At 51.2% G+C, this 23,906-nt stretch overlaps 1 protein-coding gene across 1 annotated transcript in view; it reads left to right on the forward strand.

Moving 5' to 3' along the window:
• The window catches only part of ADAMTS2 (ADAM metallopeptidase with thrombospondin type 1 motif 2), a gene marked incomplete at its 5' end in the record, with an annotated part of 202,720 nt that overhangs the window by 169,649 nt on the left and 9,165 nt on the right, over positions 1 to 23,906 (forward strand). The window contains 9 exons of the mRNA XM_006923365.3: positions 7,126 to 7,271; positions 10,310 to 10,485; positions 11,674 to 11,807; positions 17,491 to 17,614; positions 18,126 to 18,206; positions 18,639 to 18,805; positions 20,126 to 20,285; positions 22,123 to 22,255; positions 22,952 to 23,159. Of these exons, the coding sequence (XP_006923427.1) occupies positions 7,126 to 7,271; positions 10,310 to 10,485; positions 11,674 to 11,807; positions 17,491 to 17,614; positions 18,126 to 18,206; positions 18,639 to 18,805; positions 20,126 to 20,285; positions 22,123 to 22,255; positions 22,952 to 23,159 (1,329 nt within the window). The remainder of the gene's footprint in view (positions 1 to 7,125; positions 7,272 to 10,309; positions 10,486 to 11,673; positions 11,808 to 17,490; positions 17,615 to 18,125; positions 18,207 to 18,638; positions 18,806 to 20,125; positions 20,286 to 22,122; positions 22,256 to 22,951; positions 23,160 to 23,906) is intronic.

The raw sequence follows: 23,906 nt of genomic DNA on the forward strand, positions 1-23,906 counted from the left end.
TGCCATTTCTGTATTAAAAGATAGAGTTGTACTGATTGAGGGGGCAGAGCTGGAACTCAGCCCCGGTCCACAAGAGCACAGGCTGAAAACTGTCCTGAATCAGGGATTCTTGGTATGGGAAGGGGGGTGGGGTGGGGTGGCAGTGGAGGGACAAAGGGAGAGAGGAGGAGGGAGGGCTCCTCTTCTGGGCCTATCGGAATCTTCCATCTGTGTGCATTTGTAAGTTTTGATACCTACTTACCATGGCAGTACAATTTTGTTTGAAAGATCATTATCTCTTACTTCTCCTTTTCCAGCCAAAAAAGCCACAGGGGCCAGGAGAGAGGGGGAGCTGGGAGGGAGCAGGGAGTAAAGTCTGGCCAGGTTGGAGAAGCAGCAGATCATCTTGGGCTGTATTGACCTTGGCCATTCCTCTCTTTTCCTCTTTGTCCCTGGGTCCCCCAGTAGGGTCACAGCCTGGTATCCTCATTGTCACACTCCCCAGTGGGCCATTCCAAGCACATTTTCCATCTTGGCCTCCACTGCCACATCACATTCCTGTCACACACAGTTCTGTGTCCAAAATTTCCAAGGGACAGAGCACTCTGTGTCTGCCTTCTCTACATAAGATGACCTTATGTAGAAGGAGCAGGATGACAGATGAGCCTTTTAGCTCATGGCTCACTCACCGTGGGGCCGGTAGGCGGGGGATGCCAGCAGCACCTTTGGGTTCAGAACCCTGTGTCTTGGCAAGATGAGGCAGACAGGACTAGGGTACTTAGAGCCAGGGCATGTGTGACTTTCTCATGGAACCCAGTTTTGGGTGGGTGGCTGAGAAGAGATAGATGACGTGTCGCCCTTGGACAAAGAAGCGCACAATGGACCTTCGGCTGATGAAGCTCCACGTCCCTCAACTCCATATCTGTCCATCCATTTATTCATTCATTCGCTCATTCATTCTATGTGTCAGGCCTGCTCCACCTCCATTGGACCTGCTGTCTGTGCCTGTGGGGGTTGGCCATGAATGTGAGGAGACAGCAGTGACATGTGGCAAGGAGAAGGATGGGGAGCGGCCTCTCGGGGAGCTCAGAGGACTCCTGATGGAGAGAAGTGGGAGCAGCACTCCAAGTGGGGGTCTGCACTAGGTGGGGGCATGGTGAGGATGGCCAAGGAGGGTGAAGAGAGGAGTGTTTCAAAATTAGTGTATTTATAGGATTAATATTAATTCAAGTAGAATGAAGACAACAGTTGAGAATGATTGCCATTGAAAAGAAAATTTGTTTCTCACATATCCTAAAAGGAGTGTCCCGCCCCTACTCCCTGTCACATCACGGTGGGGGGGGAGGGGGACGGACACCAGGAAGCGTCAGGGTAAGTCAAGAGGCAGAGACCGGTGATGGTGGGGGAGATGGAAGGATTGAGCGGACTGAGATGGTGCTTCCTGTGTTGGCTCGGTGTCCTGCCCTGTCCAGGGTGCTGGAGATGTGGCTCAGAGTTGCTCTCTGAGGGGTATGTCCTGTGGACACACAGCTTTACTCAGATACCCGAGAGGCAGGGCCAGGTCACCGCAGTCAGGGCTGGTGGGCTTGCCTTGCTCTTCCTGCCTGAGGCAGGTCAGGATAGCGGGCGGGGTGTAGGCCCAGCAGGTCCAAGGTTGGCTCTTTCTCGGTGTGTGTTGGTGGGATAAGTCCTTTTTGTACTCTCTCATTCACAGGGAGTGTTTTGGGGAAGAAACACCAGCCTTAAGTTTTCATGAACTTCCTAGAAGGACTGTTTCAGAGATGCGTGGCTGGTGCAGCAGCCCCAGATTGCCCCTGTGTCGTGCTCGTGTTTCCTGCATCACTGAGAACTGGCAGGCAGGAATAGTGACAGGGACAACCCAGGGTCTGGGCACAAGAAGTCAAGCACTGGGTCCTTCCTTCCTCACTGTGTGACCCTGAGCCATCCTTTCCTCCTCAGGCAAGTCACCTAAGTGACCAATTTGCTGATCTTCATGTCCCAGGTTCCTGGCCTATGTTATCCACTGGGGACATGCTGGTGGGTGGGGGACAGACACTCAGGACCTCAGCAGATCAGAAATGCTAAATGTGTACTTCCTGGAACAGAATGGTCTGCCTCTTAGGCTTCCTGGCCCATCATTTCTGAATTTACTTATTAAAGAAAATTCATATAAAAATGAATGGAAGATAAATATGAGTTTTAAAAATGAGTTTAGAAATTGATAGAAATAGCTTTGACTTCAAAAATATAATTGTAACCAAAAAAAAAAAAAAGATTCAGATCAAACCAGAAGCAGCCATTCATTAGGAGGAAGAGAAGTGTCAACGAGATGTAACAGACTCTTGAAACACTTGACAACCCAATTAACGATGAGGGCTGACTCTAACGAACACATTGGAAAGCGTTTAAACTTCTTTCTGATTAGACTGAAATGCTGACAACACCAAACACACCGTGAAGCTCAGAGTATTACCCCGACGTAAGGGTGTCCGTCCAGCAGCAACAATAGCCAAGTACTACTGATTTAAAGAGCATTTAAAATCAGGCTCCGACCAAGAAAATGTGAAATGCCGTCAAATCCACATCAGTAAGCAGAATAGATAGTAGTTTGTCCAAATTTGATCATCCTAAATGCTCACATGACATCACCAGGAACTTCTCTACATTATCAATAATAAAGAAAAAATTTCTCTCAACATGCTAGAGCAGAGGCTGGCAAGCTATAGCCCCCGGGCCAATCCCACCTGCCACCTGTTTCTCCCTCCCTCCTAACAGCTTTAGGAAGCTGTGATTCATGTTTAATTTCACCCATGTAAAGTGTGCAATTCAATGGTTTTTGATATATTCACAAAGTTGTACAACCATCAAAACAATCAAAATTTAGAACCTCTTTGTCACTCCAAAAAGAAGTCCCATACCCATTAGCAGTCACTCCAATTCATCCATCCCTCCTTCCAGCTCTCAGTTCTAGGCCGTCATTAATCTACTTTCCATCTCCATAGATTTGTCTCTTCTGGGCATTTCATATAAATGGAATACTGTACAATATGTGTCATCCTGTGACTGGCTTAATTCGGTTAACATAATGTTTTCACAGTTCAGCCATGTTGCAGCATGTATCAGTGCTTTATTCCTTTTTATTGCTGGATAATAATAATTGTATGGATATACTGTGTTTTAATTATCCATTTATTAGCTGATGGATATTTGAATTGTTTCCACTTTTCAGCTCTTATGAGAAATTCTGCTATGAACATTTGTGTACAAGTTATTGCATGGGTGTGTCATTTCTCATGGGTATATACCTAGGAGTGAAATTGTCAGATCTGATGGTAACTGTGTTTAACATTTTGAGAAAATATCTGACTTTTTCCCAAAGCAGCTGCACCTTTTTACATTCCGACTAGCAATCTACGAGGGTTTGGATTTCTCCACATCCTCCCCAAGGCTCATTATCTGTGTTTTTATTATAACCATACCAGTGGATGTGAAGTGTTATCTCATTGTGGTTTTGATTTGCATTTTCCTAGAGACCTATGATGTCAAGCATCTTTTCATGTGCTTAATGGCAATTTGGATATATCTTTTTTAGATAAATGTCTGTTTATATTCTTTGCTTATTTTTGCATGATTTATCTTTTTATTGTTGAGTAAGAGTTCTTTCTACACAAGAACAAGTATACAGGTGCCTTATGAGGCTTGTCAGATGTGTGGCTTGCAAATATTTTTTCCTGTTCTGTGAGTTGTCTTTTCACTTTTGTGATATTGTTTGATGCACAAACGTTTTTCGTTCTGGTAAAGCCCAGTCTCAATATTATTTCTTCATTTCCAAAGCTTTAGATGTTGTCTCTAAGAAACCACTGCCATTAGGTCAAGAAGATGTGTTCCTGTGTTTTATCCTAAGAGTTTAGCTCTTACATGTAGACCTTTGATCCATTTTCAGTAGTTATTGGGTGTGGTGTGAGGAAGGGGTCCAAGCTGATACTTTTGCACGTAGATATCCAGTTGTCCTGCACCATTTGTTGAAGAGACTCGTCTTTTACAATTGAATTGTCTTAGCGCCTTTATCAAAAAGCATTTGACCATATGTAATGGTTCCTTTCTGGATTCAGTTCTATGCCATTGATATATTTGTCTGTCCTTATGCCAGGGCCACACTACCTTAATTACTCCTATTTTGTTCTTCTTCAAGATCATTTTGGCTATTCTTGATCCTTTAATTCTCTATATGAACTTTAATTCTCTATATGAACTTTATATGAACTCAATTTCTGCAAAATTCCGGTAAGGAGTTGGATAGAGTTGCTTTGAATCTGCAGATGAATGTGCGGGAGCGTTGCCATATCAATAGTCTGATCCATGAACATGAGGTGTCTTTCCATTTACCTAGATCGTTATTTTCTTTCTACAATGTTTTGTAGTTTTTGGTTGTACACATCTTTTATTTAATTTATTCCTAAGGTTTTCTTCTTCTTCTTCTTGATGCTATTATAAATAGAGTTGTTTCCTTAATTTTATTTTTGGATCATTCATCGCTAGTTTATAGAAATATAATTGATTTTTGTATATTGATCTTGTATGTATCCTGCACCTCACTGAATTTATTAGCCTTAACAGTTTTTTAGTGGATTCCTTAGGATTTTATATATAGAAGATTATGTCATCTACAAATAGAGATAGTTTTACTTCTTTGTTTCCAATCTAGATGCCTTTTATTTCTTTTTCTTTCCTGGCTAGAACTTCTAATACAATGTTGACTGAAAGTGCTATGAGCAGACATCGTTGTTTCATTTCTCATCATAGGGGAAGAACATTCATTCGTTCACCATTAAGTGTAATGTTAGCTGTGGGTGTTTCACAGATGTTCTTTATTGAGAAGAGGAAATTCTCTTTCTTTCCCAGTCTTCGAGTGTTGTTTTTTTTTGTTTGTTTTGTTTTGTTTTTTTAATGAAAGGATGTCGATTTGCCAAATAATTTTTGAATCTTGAGGTGATCAGGCAGTTTGTTCCTTATTTTATTAATATGGTTTATTACATTGATTGCTTTTTAGATGTTAAACCCTACATTCATGGGATAAATCCCACTTGGTCGTGGTGTACAATCTTTTAATATGCTGTTATATTTGGTTTGCTAGGAATGAAATTGCAGTCTGTTCAGTGCCTGGTGTGGTTGGTGGTGAGAGGTGGCCCAGTAATACAGGGCCTTTGACCTTATCTACAGTATGACCCAGGTAAATTCTGAACCCTCCACAGAGACAGGGAGTAGCCAGTCTTTGAGGCTTGCTCAAACCCAGGAGAGCCCTTAGCTGTCTTTTTCCTGATTCTCTCTGTTATAGTTCTGTTTGGTTTACCATTTTATTCGCTGTTCCTAGTATCATCGAGCTACTGCCCTCCTTTTCATTGTTCTACCAAGATTTCTGTTGTTTTGACAATGCCTTTAGGCATGAATTTCCTTGTGCTCTGTCTAAACAAAGTCAGTTCCTTCAGGAAGAACTATGGAGCTCTCTGTTCTTCTTTTCCTCTTGGGAAGACCACTGTCCCACTGCACTGGAGCTAGGGATAGGGTGGCCCAATTCTCCCAGAGTGACACCAGATAGGTTACTGGATAGGGTGGTAACCCTGGTGTTCTTGGTTTGCCCCTTTCCGCATGGAACCTCTGCCCCACAAGCGAGCTGGGGGAGGGGCTTTCGGGATCCAGTGTTCTTGGTCTGTCATACCTGGGGGACAGCCTCTACCCTGGGAGTGGGGCTGGGTGGGCAAAGGGAGCCCCAGTCCTATTGGCTGCCCTACCTGACATAGACTATAATGTAGAGCCGGGAGGTATGGAAGGTGCCAGTGGCTTGCCTCTCCCAGGGTGAAACTGTAGCCCCAGCCTGGGAGGTGAGGGTAGAGGGAGCTCCCTCTTCTAGGCAGCAAAGCTTCCATCACACTGAGTTGGGGAAGAGATGCAAGAGGATTGTGGCTCAAATGACACAGACTTTCACTGTTCTTACCAAGATTTAGCAGATTTTCTTGAATAAATGTTTCTCCATTTATTGTATTGACCTTAGGACAATTTCCAGATACTTTAAATGGTTGTTTTTAAAAATGATTAAAAAACATCAGCTAAGTGGTTGGTTGTTTTACTGAGGAGAGAGTTCACCAAGCTCCTTACAACTCTATTCTTGAAGTTTCTATTTGCTGTTTGTTTTTACAAACAAAGTTTTATTGGAACACAGTCGTCTGAGTTCATTTATATGTTGTCTGTAGCAGCTTTCATGCTCCAATGACAGAGTTAAGTAGTGGCAACAGAGATCACTTAGCCTATGGAGTCTAAAATAATTACTCTCTGGCGCTTACAGAAAAAGTTTGCTGTGGAATGACTGACTACATTATCTTTCTGTCTCTCTATGGAAAACAACATTACAAAATTATTGTCATATGAGGAGGGAATGAAAGAGTACACAATGAGAATTTCGGGAAAACTTGTGTCAGTCAATTATTTTGAAAAAAAAATCATTGTTCTCCACTGTTGGTGGTTTGTGGTGTTGGTCAGTTTCTAGATTTTTAAATTGTTGTGATGTATTTTCTTATTCTAAATTGATATTCTATTTCATACCTAATTTAGTATTTTTAATTTTGCGATCTTCTTAAGATGGGCCTCCAAATTGTGTAGGCATCCTCCCTGTGGGAGGAAGGGGAGCAGTGTGATTAGGTTCAAGTTGTAGACTGTGTCCCCTCCTCTCCAGTGTTCTACTTTCTATTTTAATGAATTTTTACCATGTTAACATGCTGCCTGAACTTCGTTTCCATATTTTCTTTAAATTGACTTTTCTATTTAAGCAAGTAGATCTGATATGTCTCTGGAATCACTAGCTTGATGTGCCACTTGCATCTTTTTTAGTGTTCCCTGTGTGACATGGTGTGGGGCAGGCTCTGGCTGTGGGGACAGAGTAGGCGGGACAGGAGCAGAGGATGGTGGGAGGCCAGGGCAGTAGTTGGGGGTGCTGGGTGGGCCGACACCTCATAAGGCCTCCCGAGGGCCTTGGAGATTCTAGGGGTGAACAGGGCCCCCTCTCCCTTTTCCTCTAGGGCCTCGTGGACACTGCAGGATGAAGGGGAGGGGCATGCGAGTGGTGGGTCAAGGAAGTGAACTTCTGTCTTCCAGCACTGCTTTAAAGGGCACTGCATCTGGCTGACACCTGACATCCTCAAACGGGACGGCAACTGGGGTGCCTGGACACCCTTCGGCTCCTGCTCGCGCACCTGCGGCACAGGTGTTAAGTTCAGGACCCGCCAATGTGACAACCCACAGTGAGTTGACCCTGACGTTTCCCAGCCCTCCTGGGTGGCAGCTGCTGTCCCAGAGGCCCCTCCCTATCCTGCAAGGCCCCTGTGGCTGCACAACAGTTCTAGAGAGGGTGCGCAGGCCCACAGCCCCTCTTCACCCTCCCTGGAAGGAAGCTGAGACTCAGAGAGGGAGGCTCATAGCCCAGACCACACAGCCTGCTGCAGGCAGAGCTGGCCCAAGAGACCTGGAAATTCAGTCCCCTGCATCTTCCTCTAGGTACTGGCTGAACAGAGAGCAGAAATTGGGCATAAGGAGGGGGAGGGCTCCCCTGGGCCCCAGGGAGCAGCTATTTGCAGCCAGCCAAGGGGCAGGGGCAAGCGACACGTCACCTGTGGCCAGCTGCCTAGGGGAGAGACAGCCTGGAGAGGCTGCCTCCAAGCCCATCGGATTCTTACCATGCTCCTTCTCCTGCTTCCCAGGCATGTCCTCCCAACCCCTCTCTGTCCCTCTCTTCCCACCCCACCTTATAAATATCTCTCGGGTTTGTGTCCCCTTCCTTATTCACGCCCACGCCACTCCCCCTGCCTGAACCCTTGGCCTGGGCCTCACTCAGTGCAGTGCCCATAGAGAGGGGCAATGTGGAGCCAGAGGGCTTGAGCCCTGCCACCTTCTGTGGCTGAGGTGGGTCAGTGAGCCCCTGGGCTTTAGGCAGCCTGCCCATAGGGTCATTGTGGGTACGGGTATAGTAACGTGAATGATGCCTGGCATGTGGGAAGAGGTCCCCTCAGATGTCAGCTCACTGGACTTCCACCTGCCCGTTACAGGCCCCTCAGCTGCCTGGAGACATGTGGCTTTTGTCTTTCTTTTTTCGGCCTGTCCAGTTTTTTTAAAGACTTTGATTTACATGAAGATATTTAAAATCTAGAATTTAATATAAAAAACCAAACCAGATTTCCAGCTTTCAAACTGGGTGTCATAACAATGCCAGGCCCACATACAAGCTGGTGGGCAACTCAGCCATCTTCACGTACCTCCTCCACCCCCGGGACTTCTTAGATACTAGGGTTGGGGCCCTAAACCCTGGGCCTCAGTCCCCAGCTCATCCCCCTTCTGTGGGCCCTGCCATGGTCCCAGCAAAAATCGTACATGACTTTCTGTGCATCTGTGTTTTTCCAGGGGAACCGGTCTCTAGCTTCACATCTCAGAGGAGCCTGTGACCCCAAAATTTAAGCCCTGCAGGTCTCTGGGACCTGTCCAGACTGTCTGGGAGGGAGCTGGAGGGGCTGAGCAATCACAGCTCTGGGAGGAAGGGTCAGGTCCACGCTCGTCAGAAGGACCCGTCTCAGCTGCCCCTTCCCGTGCTGAGGGAATGACTTGGGCCCAAGGTGCACAGCTGGGGAGCAGGTCTGGCCTGACTCCCCTGCCCGCTGTGGGCATCCAGGTCCTGACTCTTCCTGCTTGACGCCAGGCCCTGGGCTCTGGTGGACTTACCCTCTGGCCTGGTTCTTGGGGGAGCTCATGTGGTCTCAGAGTGGGGAGAGGTCCATGTTCTGTCCCTTCTCACCTGCGTACTCTAGGGATTTTTCTCCTCTTGCTGGCCCAGTCTCCTTGGTGGCAGCAGGAGACAGGGACAGTGGCCATGACAGGAACAAAGCTATCAAGATAACCTATCAGCCTGTCTGTTCAGAAAGCCGTCAGTCCCGGAGAGTAGCCAACCCCTGTCCAGTGCCTCTGCATCAGTGACTGTCAGACAGCGTTGATACGGCCACACAGAGCTATGGCAACTGCTCGGCAATGCCAGCCTCATCCACGTCAGCAGAAGACACGCAGCTGCAGTGACCCAAGCACTTCCCAGATCCCAGGCTCCATGCAGCCTTCTTGTCAGCACTCCATGGGCCAATCCTTTCATTTGTCCTCCAGGCAGTAACTGCCAGAACTCACACTGCCCCATTTTAGTTGTACTCCCTGCACTAATCTGCAGCTTTTCCTGGGACATTGGGACAAGTGTGAGGACACCCCCGCATAGTCCCTAGTTGGACCCTGCTTGCAGGACAGAGTTCCCACTGTGTTCTTCGCTATCTTCACTCTTGTGATCGAGAAATTGCAAATGATCCAGTCTCTAGCTTCTCACCTGTTCTCCTTCCCTACATTCTCCAGCTCCCACTCAATTTTGGGGTTATAAGGGTTCCATTCCAATAAAGATGCCTGCTGCCTGGGCTGGCCAGGGGCTCTGGCGACAGCTGGCCCTTCCTGCTGTTTCCCCACCCATACCTGCTGCACGGATGTCCCGGGCTCCCCACTCCTACACCCAGGCCTGCTCCCACTACTAGTGACACCCTTGTTGGTGTTCTAATTCCCATTTGTGACCTGATGGCAACCTCAGAGTTGCCCTTTCTTCCAATCTCTCCTCAAACACCGAGACCTCTTGGTTCTCCCTCCTTTCTCGGATCATTACTTCCACGGAGTCCCATGAGAGCACAGCAAGTGTAAGGGGACTCGTGGAGGCCAGCTCCTTTTCACTTCTACTGTGCTGCAACGGTAGTCACTGCCACTTGTCAAGAACAAAGCATGGCTTTTGCTCAAGTCTCAGGTTCTGCTTGGCTCTGCCACACCTGGCAAGTGGTGACACTGAGGCCCCCAGAGCTCCTCCCAGGTGCTGGCCTGCCACTCCTCATCCCCCGTCTGTCAGATGCACCTGCCGGTGCCTTTGCTGTGGGGCTAGTGCATTGTGGACTGGTGCTGTTCTCAGCGAACTGAGAGAATGACAGACATGCAGCCCAAACTCTCTGAGGTAGAGGGAGGTGGGCTGAGTGTTTGCTCGTGAAGAGCCTAAACAGTGGGATTCCACGACTTCGCAGTTGCCTTCTGAGTTCCCACCCTGGGTCAAGCACAGGCCTGGACCGGGATGCAGAGGACACACCACTGGGTTGGGTCCCTCTACTCAGCAGAGCTGCTCCTGACCCTCGAGACACAGGGCGCTCCCTATTCCCACAAGTGGCACCCTGAGTGCTGGCCTCTTCCTGGTGGCACCAGGCTGCATGTCCTTTGCTTTCTCCTCCAGCCCTGCTAACGGGGGCCGTACCTGCTCGGGTCTGGGCTACGATTTCCAGCTCTGCAACACGCAGGACTGCCCTGACAGCCTGGCCGACTTCCGCGAGGAGCAGTGCCGCCAGTGGGACCTGTACTTTGAGCACGGAGATGCCCAGCACCACTGGCTGCCCCACGAGCACCGGGATGGTGAGTCTCTGAGTGGGGGGTGGAGTGAGTGCCCAGAGGACAGGTCAGTGGGTGGACTGGGCTCCTGATGTCCTGTGCCACTGATTTTATGTGGGCAAAACTTCCGGCAGAGGGCCTACCAGCAAAACTTCCGGCAGAGGGCCTGGTGGTGTGGCTGCCGGGCACCCTGTGGGTAGAAGCTGGGGGCTCCAGGCAGGACAGCAGTCCCAGAAGAGCCAGAAAACAGCCTGGCCAAGGATGCAGGGGAGGGTGCGGGAGTAGGGAGGCCTGGTGAGTGCCCGGTCCCACTGTCACCACCTGGTGGGTGAGGCTGGCCCTGTGCTGTGAGGTCCACCCAGGGATGGGGCAGAGACAGGGATGGGGCGGAGACAGCGCTGGGCCACCCTGCCAAGGAAGCAGGTTACCTATAGCCTTCTTGTCTTTCAGTCAGGACTCAGCTCCCAGTATCAGAAAACATGACTCCAACTGCTTTATGCATTAAAAGGCACTTATTGTCTCCTGGAGACTGATAAGTCTGGTTGCTTCAGGCATGATGGTGTTTGTATTCCGTTTGTCCTCCCATACCCCACGATGGAATTTCAAATTTCTTCCAGGCATGGGGCAGGGGAGGGTGGCTGGCATGAGCCTGCCCTGCTACCTCCATCGCCCCATGTATGTCCCACCAGAGGAGTGCCCTGCGGGGAGGGCTGCCAGAGCAGAGGGAGTTCCCCTCCAAGGCAGGCTGCCAACTGGAGGGCAGGATAGATGGTCATCAAATAGTGACCCAGTGTTTTACTGACTTCTGAGAAAAATGAGGACAAGGGAAAGTGCCAGGGACCCGATTCTGACTCGAGGGGCCTCTGGCCTTATTTGGGACTTCAGATGAAGAGCTGGCAAGCAGCCAGTTGCCTTCTGCCAGGTGTTGGAGTTTTTGGGTGGGATCTCGGGGGCCTGAGACCCAGGCTCTCCGACACAGCCTGGCTCAGTGGGAAAAACTCTCCCAAGTACAGGGCCCCAGGGTCGAAGGCCCCAGGACAGAGACTGAAGGTAGTTGTGGTCTCCTGGCCCCTTTCTCACCCCAGGGCAGGTGCGTTGGGGGGTGGTGATTCCTAAGAAACCCGTCCTGGAAATTTCTCCTGAGTGGATTCAGGAAGAGAGGAGACTGGTGCGGCCAGCATGCCTCCCCAACACCCACTGCTCCCCTTACAGCCAAGGAGAGGTGCCACCTCTACTGCCAGTCCAAAGAGACCGGGGAGGTGGTGTCCATGAAGCGCATGGTGCACGACGGGACACGCTGCTCCTACAAGGACGCCTTCAGCCTCTGCGTGCGTGGCGACTGCAGGGTGAGTGCCGCAGGGCCGGTGCGGGGGCCCAGGGCGGTAGCTTCCTGGGGTTGTTGAGGACTTGTTGCGCTTCAGCAGGCAGAGTGTCAGAAACAGCACCTGGAGCAGGGCAGGCTCTCAGCAAGTGCTGGTCTGCTGTCCCCTGCATTGGGTGCTCTCAGCCTTGCGTGTGCCTCGGAGCCATCAGCAGCTCGGGGCCCCTTCTGAGACTGACTCCCAGGTGGAGGCTGGGGTCCGGGAGCGTGAGTTTTACGAGCTCCCCAGGCCATTCCGAGGCACCCCGTCCCCGGGTGCCCCTGTGAAGCACTGCCACATCCTTGCACTCCGCTGGGCCCTAGACAGCTTGCTTTTTCACAGCGGCCTGCCATGGGTCTCGTTGGTTGGGCTCTTTGTAGAAATGCCTGCTGTTTTCTGTTGTTATGTGTTTAGCTTCAATCTCAGGCTGACACACGAAACAAGCGTGGAGTGATCTCAGCATGTGGCAGTGACCTGAGCATAGACTTGCCCCTGCCAGACTCCCTAGAAACAACGGAAAACCTCTGTAGTTTGAGCAGACGGGCCTGACCGTAGGTGTCATAGAGGCTGACTCTCCTCAGGAAGTTTCTGGCAAAATGCCACATTCACCCCTGCAGGAGGAGGGAGGCCGGGAAAACCTAGGGCTTCTCCGCATTCACGTAGGATGGTGCCTGAGGTTAAGAAGGCTCCACCGAGACACAGAGGCGGGGTGGAGGATGCTGGCTCAGCTTGAGCCTCGCAGGGAGGCCAGGCCACATGATCTGCTCAGACAGTGAAGCCAATTCTTCAGAAACAAAGATAGCAGTGGTCCCTCTGTACTCCTTGTACTTTGATTTATGGAGGTGATTGTGTGATGCCACAGAGAGGTCAATGCCATTGAAAAAGAAAGAATTTATTACTTACCCTTCCCAAAGAAGGGCATGCTATGCTGTGCAGAGCCACATGTGGAAGCACCAGGTTAGTCAGAAGGCAGAAAGGAGCAGAGAAAGCCTAGGCTGGAACTTGTGTTATGGTTTCCATGGGAATAGCAGGCAGGGCAAGGCAAACAGTTTCGGATTGGCCGTTTTGAATCATTCCAGCAGATCTCAGCTATAAAGGGGGTCTCAGAGTTGCCTGCTGCCTGGCCTGGGATGATTTCCCCAGGTGAAATAGTATTCTGACCTGTGAGAGATAAAGCAGGTGGCTGGGGGTTTGGCTGGTTTGCATCTGAAAGGCTTCCTCCCAACCCAGCCCTTGGCCATCTCTAAGATACCCATCTCTGGCTAGTCCTGGGACATCATAAGACACAGAATATTTTACAAACCATGACTAATACAGGCAGTAAGCATGGGAAACATTTAATAGCAGACGTAGCTTTACATGGCAGCTGTAAATATGGCTGTAAATCTAACAGAAGATTCAGAGCACCAATTCGCCTTCTTCGTGGGAGCAGCTGGGAGCTTCAAAAAACAAAGATATTTATTTACATTTCTCTATGACCATATTGCAAATGTTAGAAAACAGGCGAGACAGGAAGGAAAAACACAAAGGACATGGGTGGTAGAAAGATGAACTGCATGAGTCCTAACACTACAAGCGAACGTGAAACTCTTATTTTAAAAGAATCTAATAGCGGGTGGAAAAATACTATCCAAGTGATTGCTGTCAGTTAGAGAATATCAAAACACAATGACTCTGGAAAGTTAAAAGTGAAATGGCGGCAAAGATGTATGCACACATAATACGTACACCGCAGGGAATCAAAAGAATCAAGAATTAAATGAGGCTTCCAGGGTCATTTTGTTTTGATAAAGGACACAATTTACTACCTTGATAAAGGAATTACACGCTATAAAATATGTCATCTAAAAACTGCTATGAAAAAAGGAGAAGTGGAAATGAGCTGCCATATTTCCTTCTCTAATAACTCATGGGTAGGATTTCATGACAGATCAGAAGGGAGGAAAGCCGCACCCCATTAGCTATGTGCCCCTCACCATGTGGCAGGTACCCCACCATCACCACCAGCATCCCCACCTCGGCTTGAACTGAAATGGAACCAAGTGGTCACCCTCGTTTGGTTGTGCAAGTAGCTGCAGCAGCCATGTGGAGCCACTCAGGGACACGTGGCCATCCCAACCTGACCTGTCATTGGCCCCATTAACCCTTTTAAGGTCTGAAGTGAGGTTTCAGGCCAATAAGAGAGCCCTGTACTTCACTGGCTTCTTGGACTTGGTTAAAGTCCTAGTATCATCTCCCCCTAGTTCACTTACAGCGGGATATCAGATATCCCGAAGGTCCCAAAGGTGGATGTTCCCGAGCCAGGGGGGGTGCCTGCCTGGGCTGGATGGTCACAGCACCTGAGATGAGCTGGCCAGCAGCTGCCCGAACAAAAATCCACTGTGTTAAACACCCCTCTGGGTGGCAGGCAGGTCCCTGATTTCACAAGTAGTGAAAGGTGAAAAGAAAATGTGTCTTAGAATGGAGGAGAAATAGTGACCAGTCATTTTAATACCTCTCGAGGTTTGACAGATCAAGTAGTCAGTTTACTGTTTTCCTTTTGTTAACCGTCTGTAACTCGGGAACAAAAAGCTCAGTTAGAACAACTGTTTTCAAACGTGGCACGCTATTCATTTTCTTTTTGTCCGAATATCTTTTCTCTCTTCCAATCAGTTGGATCTCCAGTTAGTGCAAGCCTCTTTAGAAAGAACATGTGAGTCAGTGAAGAACTCCTAAGAGCTGATTCTCAGCTAAGGCACTTGATACCTGGGCTGGCTTCTGTCAGGTCGGGCTCAGCACCGGGGACAGTGCCTTCACTGGCACCTGTGCACATCTGTGTTGGCAGCCACCTGCCACTATAGCTCTGAGGCTTTTCACTCCCGGTTATTCTGTAGGAAATCTGACCATTGATCCCCCTCAGATGAGTGTACTGCTGACATTTTGCACCTAGTTCCAGTGTGTAGGTTTCCCCCACACCAACTCAGTGTTCAGCAGTTCTTAGTTCTGACCCTGTCTACCTGGAGGTAGCATCAGATCCCACAGGCTGAGGGCTCAGTCCTACAAGACTGCTCCCACCCTTTCAGACCCCAATCACAAGTCCAAGTGTGATCTGTGCTTCTGACAAACAGGCTATATATTGGAGGTTCCCATGACCCCCTCCTTGAGTTTGATTAATTTGCTGGGGAGGCTCCCAGAACTCAGAGAAATATGTTACTTGCCTGATCACTGGTTCATTATAAAATGATATAACTCAGGAACACCCAGATGGAAGAGAATCATAGGGCAAGGTGTGGGGGCCTTCCATGCCCTCTCCAGGTACACCGCTCCCCTAATCTCCATGTGTTCGCCAACCCAGAAACTCTCCAAACCCCACCCTTTTAGGGTTTTATGGAGGCTTCATTACACAGGGATTGTTAACTTAAAAATAAAAGTCCTTTCAACATGAGAGGCAACAAGCGTTTATTTGAGATCAAAGATTGGCTATGTAGGACCCACCGATTCAGGCAGAAACCCAAATAATGTTTCGATTAGGAAATGAAGGTAATGGGTGTTTATGAGAAAGGGAAGGGGAACAATAGCGTCCATAGGAGGAAGGCATTTCTATTGGTGCAGGTAACATAACACAGGGATGTTAAGTCTAAACAGTGTTTTTAATTTTCGGTCCTGTGGTCATCAGTCCAATAGTCAGAATAACTACTTCTTTCTTGTTATTTTTGTAGACAGTTCTTTGAGGCACAGTGTTGCTTTAGGCGCAATCCAAAGGTTATTTTGCCCCATTTTAACATCTTAAAGATTTGAGGCCTAAGACATGTGAGGCAGTTCCTGTGGGGTGACAGCTCCAACTCCATTTTAAAGTGGCTCCATTTATTACTTTTTTACAGTACGATTGCTTAAATTATTAGCCATTGGTGATTGATTCAGTCTCCAGCCACTCTCCCCTCCCTGGAGGTCAGGGAGTGGGGCTGAAACTTCCAAGCCCCTAATGACATGGTTGGTTCTCCTGGCAACCAGCCCCCATCCTTACATATGCCCCAAAGTTAGCATAACAAAAGACACCGGTGTAGCTCTCAGCACTAGAAATCCCAAGAGTTTTAGGAGCTCTGTGCCAGAAATAGATGAAGACCAAATATGTATTTATTATAAATCTAAATATGTATTTATTATATGTATTTATTATAAATCTAATATCGCAGCTGCTCTGGCCTGAAAAGGATTCTCTCACACTGCTTCTTCCCCCCAGTCCTCCTCAGCATCACCTCCATCCTTCACTGAGGTCACACTCTGTGCCAGGCAGCATGTTTATAAGGACCATCTCCTCTTACCTTGGCAATAGCCCTGGCAAGGGGGGCTGCTCTGACTCCGTGTTACAAACATGAAAACAAACTCAGAGTTTCTCTTAAGACCACATGGCCAGCATGTGGCACATTTGTGCTTTAAGCTCAGACTTCTGTGCCTTAAACTTAAAAGACCAAAATTTCCCCCAGTTTATCATGTTCCCTTCCTTTGCTAATTTTGTTCTCCCATAAATCATTTTTTAAAAAAGAACATGTTCGTTTTGTTATTTTTCACACTTACTTCCAAAAAAAAAAAAAAAGATTCAAAAGGCTTATAATCATACAGATCAATAAACCCAAAGATTGTGAATTTCTGCACACACATTAAAAAGTGATGCACGAACTGCTGCTCTGTACCCTCTTCATGGTCTAGAGCCCCTGCCCTAAAGGGTCCTTGTAAGACAAATGTCAAAAATATAAGAGCAAAGGGAGATGAAAAAGGCCTCTCTCGAGGTGGTGGTAAGAGGGTCTTGAGGTGAGAATTCGCTCTGAGCTTCCTGAAAGCCAGGGCAAAGAGGGAAGCATGTGATGCCATGGCACACTCTAGGGCAGGGAGTTTCGAGCAGCTCAGGAGAGGTCATTTTCCCTGCTGAGCCAGGAGAGTGGTTGGTGTGGATGTTGGTATGAGAGTGGTCTTGGGCCCTAAGCCCACAAGGGCTGCTCCCTGTAGAGCCTCTGTGGTCTGAGAATGACACGCTGTCAGAGATTTAGAGAGTAGAAGAGACTGAGTTATCACTGCCTCTACCAAATGGCCCTGAACAATGGAACGTTCCATTCTGTGTGGAATAATTTTCGCTACCGGAGGGGGCAGTGTTGAGAGGATTTGTTATGAGAATGAAGGCAAAAGTGTTTCTACAACTCTGGTCACCTCCTGTCCAGACACCTGAAGACAAACCGAAGAGGACCTTGTGTTCTGGGAGCAATGTGAAGGCTGGGGCAGCCGGGCCTAAGCTGTGGGTGGGAGCCCGGGGCGGGATGCAGGGAGGGGGCGCTGCATGACCCTGGGAGAAGGGGCAGAAGCCAGGTCCGAGTTACAGCCCTCGGGACAGAAATGTTCATTTGGAGGCCAGCCTGCCAAGCTAGGACGGTCTCAGGATGTGGCCCTATTCGTCCGTGCAGAATCCTCTGAAGTCACACTGTCCAGATGAGCAAATGAGCGAGGGAAGTGGCTGGTCCTCAGCAGGGCGCGTAAAGTCTGTCTTACTCCAAAGCCCTGTCTCCTTCCCCTGTGTTGGGAATTGCTAAGAAGGGACGGCCAGGGAACAGGTACCAAGGCCTTGGGGACACAAGTCAGGCCAGAGCACGAGTGGGGAAGGGGTCTCACGTGTACACTGCACTCCCCTACCCCCCCGCAGAAGGTGGGCTGTGATGGGGTGATCGGCTCCAGCAAGCAAGAGGACAAGTGTGGCGTGTGTGGAGGGGACAACACCCACTGCAAAGTGGTCAAGGGCACGTTCACACGCTCACCCAAGAAGCTGGGTGAGTGAGCTCCTCCCTCGGCCTTGCAGCCTGAATGTCCCCAGCGCCTGGCAGGGAAATGTGGGATGGACTCATCCCTGGGACTCTGTCTGGGTTCCTGACTGCTCTGGGGATGATCTGGGAGGCTGGGGTCATGGGGGAACCTAAGTCAGGACAGCTTGAGCCAGGCCCCGCGGGGGTAGGGGACAGGGAGAGTAGGGGCCTGGGTCATGAGGTCCAGGCAGAGGATGCCAGGATACAGGTCTGTATGGTGGGTCTCAGATGTTTATTTGGGGGGCCAAGGGGCCCCCTGCCCTTTAAGCCTGCGGGGCAACTGTGGGTCCCCCAGCTGGCTGCCAACAGGACTACCCTTTACTGGTCAGTGCAGGCTGCTGCCTCTCTGGGTGGACAGTCAGGGACCATGAAACACTGGGGGCCTTGAGTCACTTTTGGGGTGAGGCCCTCCATGCCTCATCTGTACCCGAGCAGACCCTCCTCTCACTTGGCTTTGTCTCCCCACATCCCAACAAAGGTTATATCAAGATGTTTGAGATCCCAGTAGGAGCCAGACACCTGCTCATCCAGGAGGCAGACAATACCGGCCATCACCTGGGTGAGTCTCAGAGCCCAGTGACAGCAGATCTGCAGGCTGGCTCCTCTGGGGATCGGCAGAGACCCTGGAGTCCGAGGCCCGGCTGGGGGTGCCCACCTTCCCGTTCCTGGCTTGGCCCACATGGTAGACCTTTCCTGGGGTCACCTCCCGATGGAGAGGCACACGTTTGGATCAGAGGGCTCCTGGAAGCAGCCGTGGGGAGGTGTCTAAGATATGCCACACCCATGGCCCACAGAACGGTGACTCCCCATCTCGAGGCCAAGAGAACTTGCCCTCTGCCCACCAGAAGGCAGGCGGGTGTGTAAGCAGCAGAGTCCTGGGCAGCAGCAGCACCCCTCCCCTCACCCTAGCCAGCAAGTGCAGCCTGCTAGTTTCCCCTCGGTGTGCCTCGATCTCGGGGGTCATGGTGGGTACTCCCTCTGCCGTTCTCAGCCATCAAGAACCTGGAGACAGGCAAGTTCATTTTAAACGAAGAGAACGAGGTGGGTCCCAATTCCAAATCATTCATCGCCATGGGTGTGGAGTGGGAGTACCGGGACGAGGACGGCCGGGAGACATTGCAGAGCATGGGTCCCCTGCATGGCACCATTGCTGTTCTGGTGAGTCCAGGCAGGGGCCAGGCCCGCCCCCTCCTGGGTGCCCAGGCCAGGGGCAAGTGACCACTGGGGAAGGGACAGAGGGTCTTGGCACCCTGAGATTTCCAGCATCCTTCTGGCCACGCTTGGAACGGCCCATTCTTTGGACCAAGGATCCCTATCTAAGTGTCAGGAATGGACATGGAGCTGCCAGTCGGGGCTCAGTCCCTGGGTGAGCTCAGGCCAACTCTCCTCCAGAATGACACTTACAGCCACCTCTCATGCTCCTTCACATCTGCCATCAACTCTAAGCCCTGCCACACCCTGGGAGTGACTGATGGGGCTCAGGATGTTGGACCACCAGACCAGGTCACACTGAACTTTGTCCCTGAGCAGGACTGGGCCTCAGGTCTCCTGAGTTCAGGACCACAGGCTGCCCCTGTTTATGAGGGGCCGGGGGGCCTTGATTTTCTAATCACATTTTAAAAGTTAATTTTAATTGTATAAGTAATATACTTTATCTGTAAAAAAAATCATACCCCTGCAGATAAGGCTCAGGTGCCCCTCAGCTAAAGTGAGCATACTGTAGCTGACCCCACACCACACACTCTGTCCCAGGGCGTGTGCTCTGCTCTCCTTGTCCCCGGGATTGTTGGTGACCCGCCTGTGTCACTGCACACATGGGTGGGCTCAGGACCCGTGCTTTCTGTGTGGGTAAATTTGTCTACTTGCTCAAATGTATTTGTAATCCCCAAATCAACGCTTGAGGTGCTCTTCACATTGTCAGACAAGAGCAGAGCAGTGAAAACGTGTCACCTGACGCCACGTCCCAGCCGAGGTGGAACGAGGTGACACTCTGCTTCTCGGTTCAGCTCCTGCTGTAAACAAGTGTCTTTTTCGCAGTCTGTGTAGCACCGCGTTTTCCACATTTTTGTGCTTTCATGGGATAATTTGCTGTTTAAAATGTCCCCGAGTGCTGCTGAGGTGCCGGAGTCCATGTGTGGCAGGCGCGTTAGATGAGCTCCCTTCAGGCCTGAGTCAGGGCAGTGGCCTGAGTTCACTGTTAGCAATTAACATCGTATCTTAATAAGATGCCTTTACACAGAAGGACTCATAAAGTAAGGTTATGTGTTGACCGTGGATGAAAATGTCACAACCAGAGAGGCTCACAGGAATGCTGACCTTGTATCTCCTGTGAACAGGGGTTCAGCGTTGGGGGCTTTCTAGAACATTCTACCACAGATAGCAAAGCTGGGCTGTGAGTGGGCCTCAACTGGCCTTTCTAAAGTGGCTTCGAGGAGGTGGGGAATGGGTCAGGCACATTCACGGCCATGTGGGGCGCAGGTCATCCCACAGGGAGCCACCCGGATCTCGCTGACATACAAATACATGATCCACGAGGACTCGCTCAATGTGGACGACAACCAGGTCCTGGAAGATGACTCCGCAGGCTACGAGTGGGCCCTTAAGAAGTGGTCTCCATGCTCCAAGCCCTGCGGCGGAGGTGAGGGGACTTCTTGGGGTCAGGGCCCTGGAGGAAGTGGGGCCTGAGCGGGGAGGGTGTTCCAGGAGAGGGGCATCTTGAGCCCACAGTGCCCTGCTGACCACCCGGCCCAAGGTGTGTGTCAGGCATGAGAAGTCTGGCCCCAGGGGCCGGGGTGGCCGAGGCAGTGAACTTGCCCTGGGACGGGGCAGAGGGCAAGGAAGAGGGTAGAGTTCAGGTAGCAGGCCAGACGCAGCCAGGGCACGTGTGGGGCTTGGAAGATGCCAGCATGAAGCTGCCTCGGTGTGGGAGGCAGGAGCTGGCCTGGCAGGAGGTTGCCATGAGGGCGTCCTGGATGGGTTACTGTGGCTTTGTGAGGCAGGGCACAGGGAGACATGGGCTGTGCTGGAGATGGGTGGAGGGCCCCTATGCAGTAGTCTCTCCCTGTTCTTGTTCAGAAAGGCCTCCCAGGCCTTCCCGGGGCAAGGCTGTGTGCAGAGGGCCCCCTCCTGCCGCAGGCTTCACAGAGGCCATGGTTGGGGGAGACATAGATATGGACAAGAAGTTGTGATTTGCCCAGCGTGCTCACTGCTTCTGGGGGGCTGGATAAGATCAGAGCAGGAGAAGACAGCTTGGCAGGCAGGAGCAGGTAGCCAGGACAGACCTCCCTCAGATGCCATGTGGGATCCGTGCCTAGAGGACAAGGAGGAGTTTGCCAAGGGCCTGGGCCAGCCACTCCCTGGTGCAGGCAGATAGTGGGCCCCTCTTCCAGAGCTTCTGCCTGGGCGGTGGTGCCCAGCCTGCTGCTGGGCCTCCTCAACCCCCTGGATCTCATCTGTGTGTCCTGTTGACTCTCGCTCCCATGTATCTCTTGGGCCCATCTGCTATTCCCATCTTCCCAATCCTGGCACCGTCCTCACTCCCCACCAGCCTTCATGTGTTCACTTTCTCCCAGAGTGACCTATTAAAGGGGCAGATCAGACCATATCCCTTCCCTTTGTCATAGTCTTCAGCAGCTCCCTCTGTTCTTGGGATAAAAAAACAAAAAAATTCTCCTCACGGCCTCAGAAGTTCAGGCAACTTGATGGCCTGTTCTACTGCCCACACCAGTCTTAGGTGCTTCTCCTAGGCATGCCGTGCTTTTGCCTCAGGGCCTTTGCACAAGCTGTCTCCTCCCCCGGGAGCCCCTCCACTACATTCCCACTAAAGCCTCCAGACAGCACTGTGATGCCTCCAGAGGCCCAGGCTGGATCAGGCTGTCCGGCCATATTTTCTTGTGTCTTGCTCGCTAGGCCAAGGTTTCATGACTTCGGCACTGCTGACATCTCAAGTTCTATAATTTTCTGTTTGAGGCTGTCCCACGCAGGGGTGTGTCCCAGCTAGTGCCTGCAAATGCCAGTAGCACCCGCCCCCTCCGGACATTGCCAAGTGTCCCCGGGGCAAAATTGCCAAGCTGTCCCCAGGGGCAAAATTGCCCTCAGTTGAGAACTGCTGCAGTAGACTGTTAGGGGAGGAAACTTGCAGGAAGTTTTCCCATGTTTAGCCAACTCCTGGCTCATACCAGATTCTCGGGGCATATTAATTCAAGGTGGAATAAATGGCTAAGTGACAGGAGAGGAAATGAAACCTTTCCTCCTGTCCCAAGAGGCCAACCAAGGGCCAGGGAGAAGGCGGTCACTCTCCCTGGCCTCTTACCCTTCTGTGTCTAGCTCGGGACTGGCTTGGGTACCCTGCCCTATTCTCTACCCTGTCAGAGTGGTGGAGAAAACTGGGCTGAAGATGCCAGTGAACCTGCCCCTCTGCAGCCCCTGGAGAGACCACACTGCTCCAGTGAGCCCCCTCAAACGCTTATCCTCAGGGTCCCAGTTCACCAAGTATGGCTGTCGCCGGAGGCTGGACCTCAAGATGGTACATCGAGGCTTCTGTGACACCCTCGTGAAACCCAAAGCCATCCGCCGGGCTTGCAACCCCCAGGAGTGCTCCCAGCCCGTGTGAGTGCCCAAGGCTGTCTAGGGGCCCCGAGTGGTTCTGAGCCTCACACCTCCCGAGATGTTCGATGGGTTCTTTCTCGCTCACCACATTGTGTGGGGTCTAACATGATGCAGGCTGTATGCTACACCCCTGCTTCTGAGCTGCAAAACTGAAACAACACGGTGCACCTTAGAAATGGCAAGCGGTAATGCTCGGAAACAGAGGGGAAATTAAGGCCCAAGGAGTGCAGGGCTGGCTTCTGGTCCTATGGGAGACATTTCCCAGACAGTTCACTGTAGCAGCTGCATCCTTGTCCCCCAGCCCCAGGGGTTGGCAGGGCTGTACTTCCAGACTCTGAACAGGGAAGACGGCTGGTAACTATATGGGGGATTTAGGGATGAGTGATGATGGAGTTCTCACTGCTGCCCGGAAGGATGGTGGTCATGTCAGCAGAAGCTGAGGCCAGAGGGCAGAGACACAGAAGGGACAGAAGCCAGCAGAGTCTCTCAGGCCTGGGCTGTCTGTGGCTACCCGCTCTAGGTCCCCAGCAGTGGACATGCATGGGGTCCCTCACCTCCAGGACCTTGGGCAGGGGTGTGGCAGGCGTACAGGGTACCTTAGTGCGCACAAGGAAGGCGGCACCTGGGGAAGCAGGCCGCCTTTGCTCTGTCCACCTGGGCCACAGGGGGACTGACGGTGTCATTCCGCCCTGGCAGGTGGGTCACAGGCGAATGGGAGCCATGCAGTCGGAGCTGTGGGCGGACGGGCACGCAGGCTCGCTGGGTGCGCTGCATTCAGAGGCTGCACAACAACACCACTCGCTCTGTGCACTCCAAGCACTGCAACGATGCCCGGCCTGAGGGCCGCCGGGCCTGCAACCGCGAGCTCTGTCCTGGGCAGTGGCGGGCCGGACCCTGGTCCCAGGTAAGTTGTTCCCCTAACTCCTGTGTTCTCGGCCCCCAAACTGAGCTTGGGCGAAACAGTGGTGGCCAGGGTGCCCCACCTTTATCTGGACTCAGTTCCTGCCCTGGGCCACATCCGGTAGGTCTTAGGGCGCCAGTGCTGCTATGGGGTCAGTGCTCTGTGCGGAAACCCAGTGGAATGTGTGTCTTCACTTCTCAGGGCCAGGCTCTCACATGCTGCAGGGACCTGGGATCCCAAGAAACGCAGGGCAGCCTAGGGTCCAGGACCCAAGGGACAGCCTGGGTTTCCACCTCTGAGGGAGGAGGTGTGGTCTGGAAGGCCGGCCAAGCTTGCAGAAGGGGTCACAAGCAAGGGCGGATTTGGACTGGGCTGGAAAGGGTGGTGAGGATGGTCTCAGGGACCAGAGGGGCAGTTCTCGGGACAGGGCAGAGCGGAAGTGACACATTCAGCTGCAGCCAAGAGCAGCCACGGGCTCCATGATTCGCTGGAAGGATCACAGGGCTCAGCAGTTGCACACACGGTGTGGTTTATTGCAGTAAGTTCACAGAGTGGAACCAAGGAAGGGGAGGGTGCGTGGCCCGGTCCAGAGGAAGCCGGGCACATGCCTCCAGGTGTCCCCTGGAGTAGAAGTCACCAGGGGTGTGCTTAATTCTCCCAACAATGATGTATGACAACACACATGAAGTGCTGCCAACCAGGGACCACCCGAGCCTGGATGTCCAGGTTTTCTCTGGGGATCAGTCGTGT

Source organism: Pteropus alecto, unplaced genomic scaffold (assembly GCF_000325575.1).
Source record: "Pteropus alecto unplaced genomic scaffold, ASM32557v1 scaffold78, whole genome shotgun sequence".
Classification (NCBI taxonomy): Eukaryota; Metazoa; Chordata; class Mammalia; order Chiroptera; family Pteropodidae; genus Pteropus; species Pteropus alecto.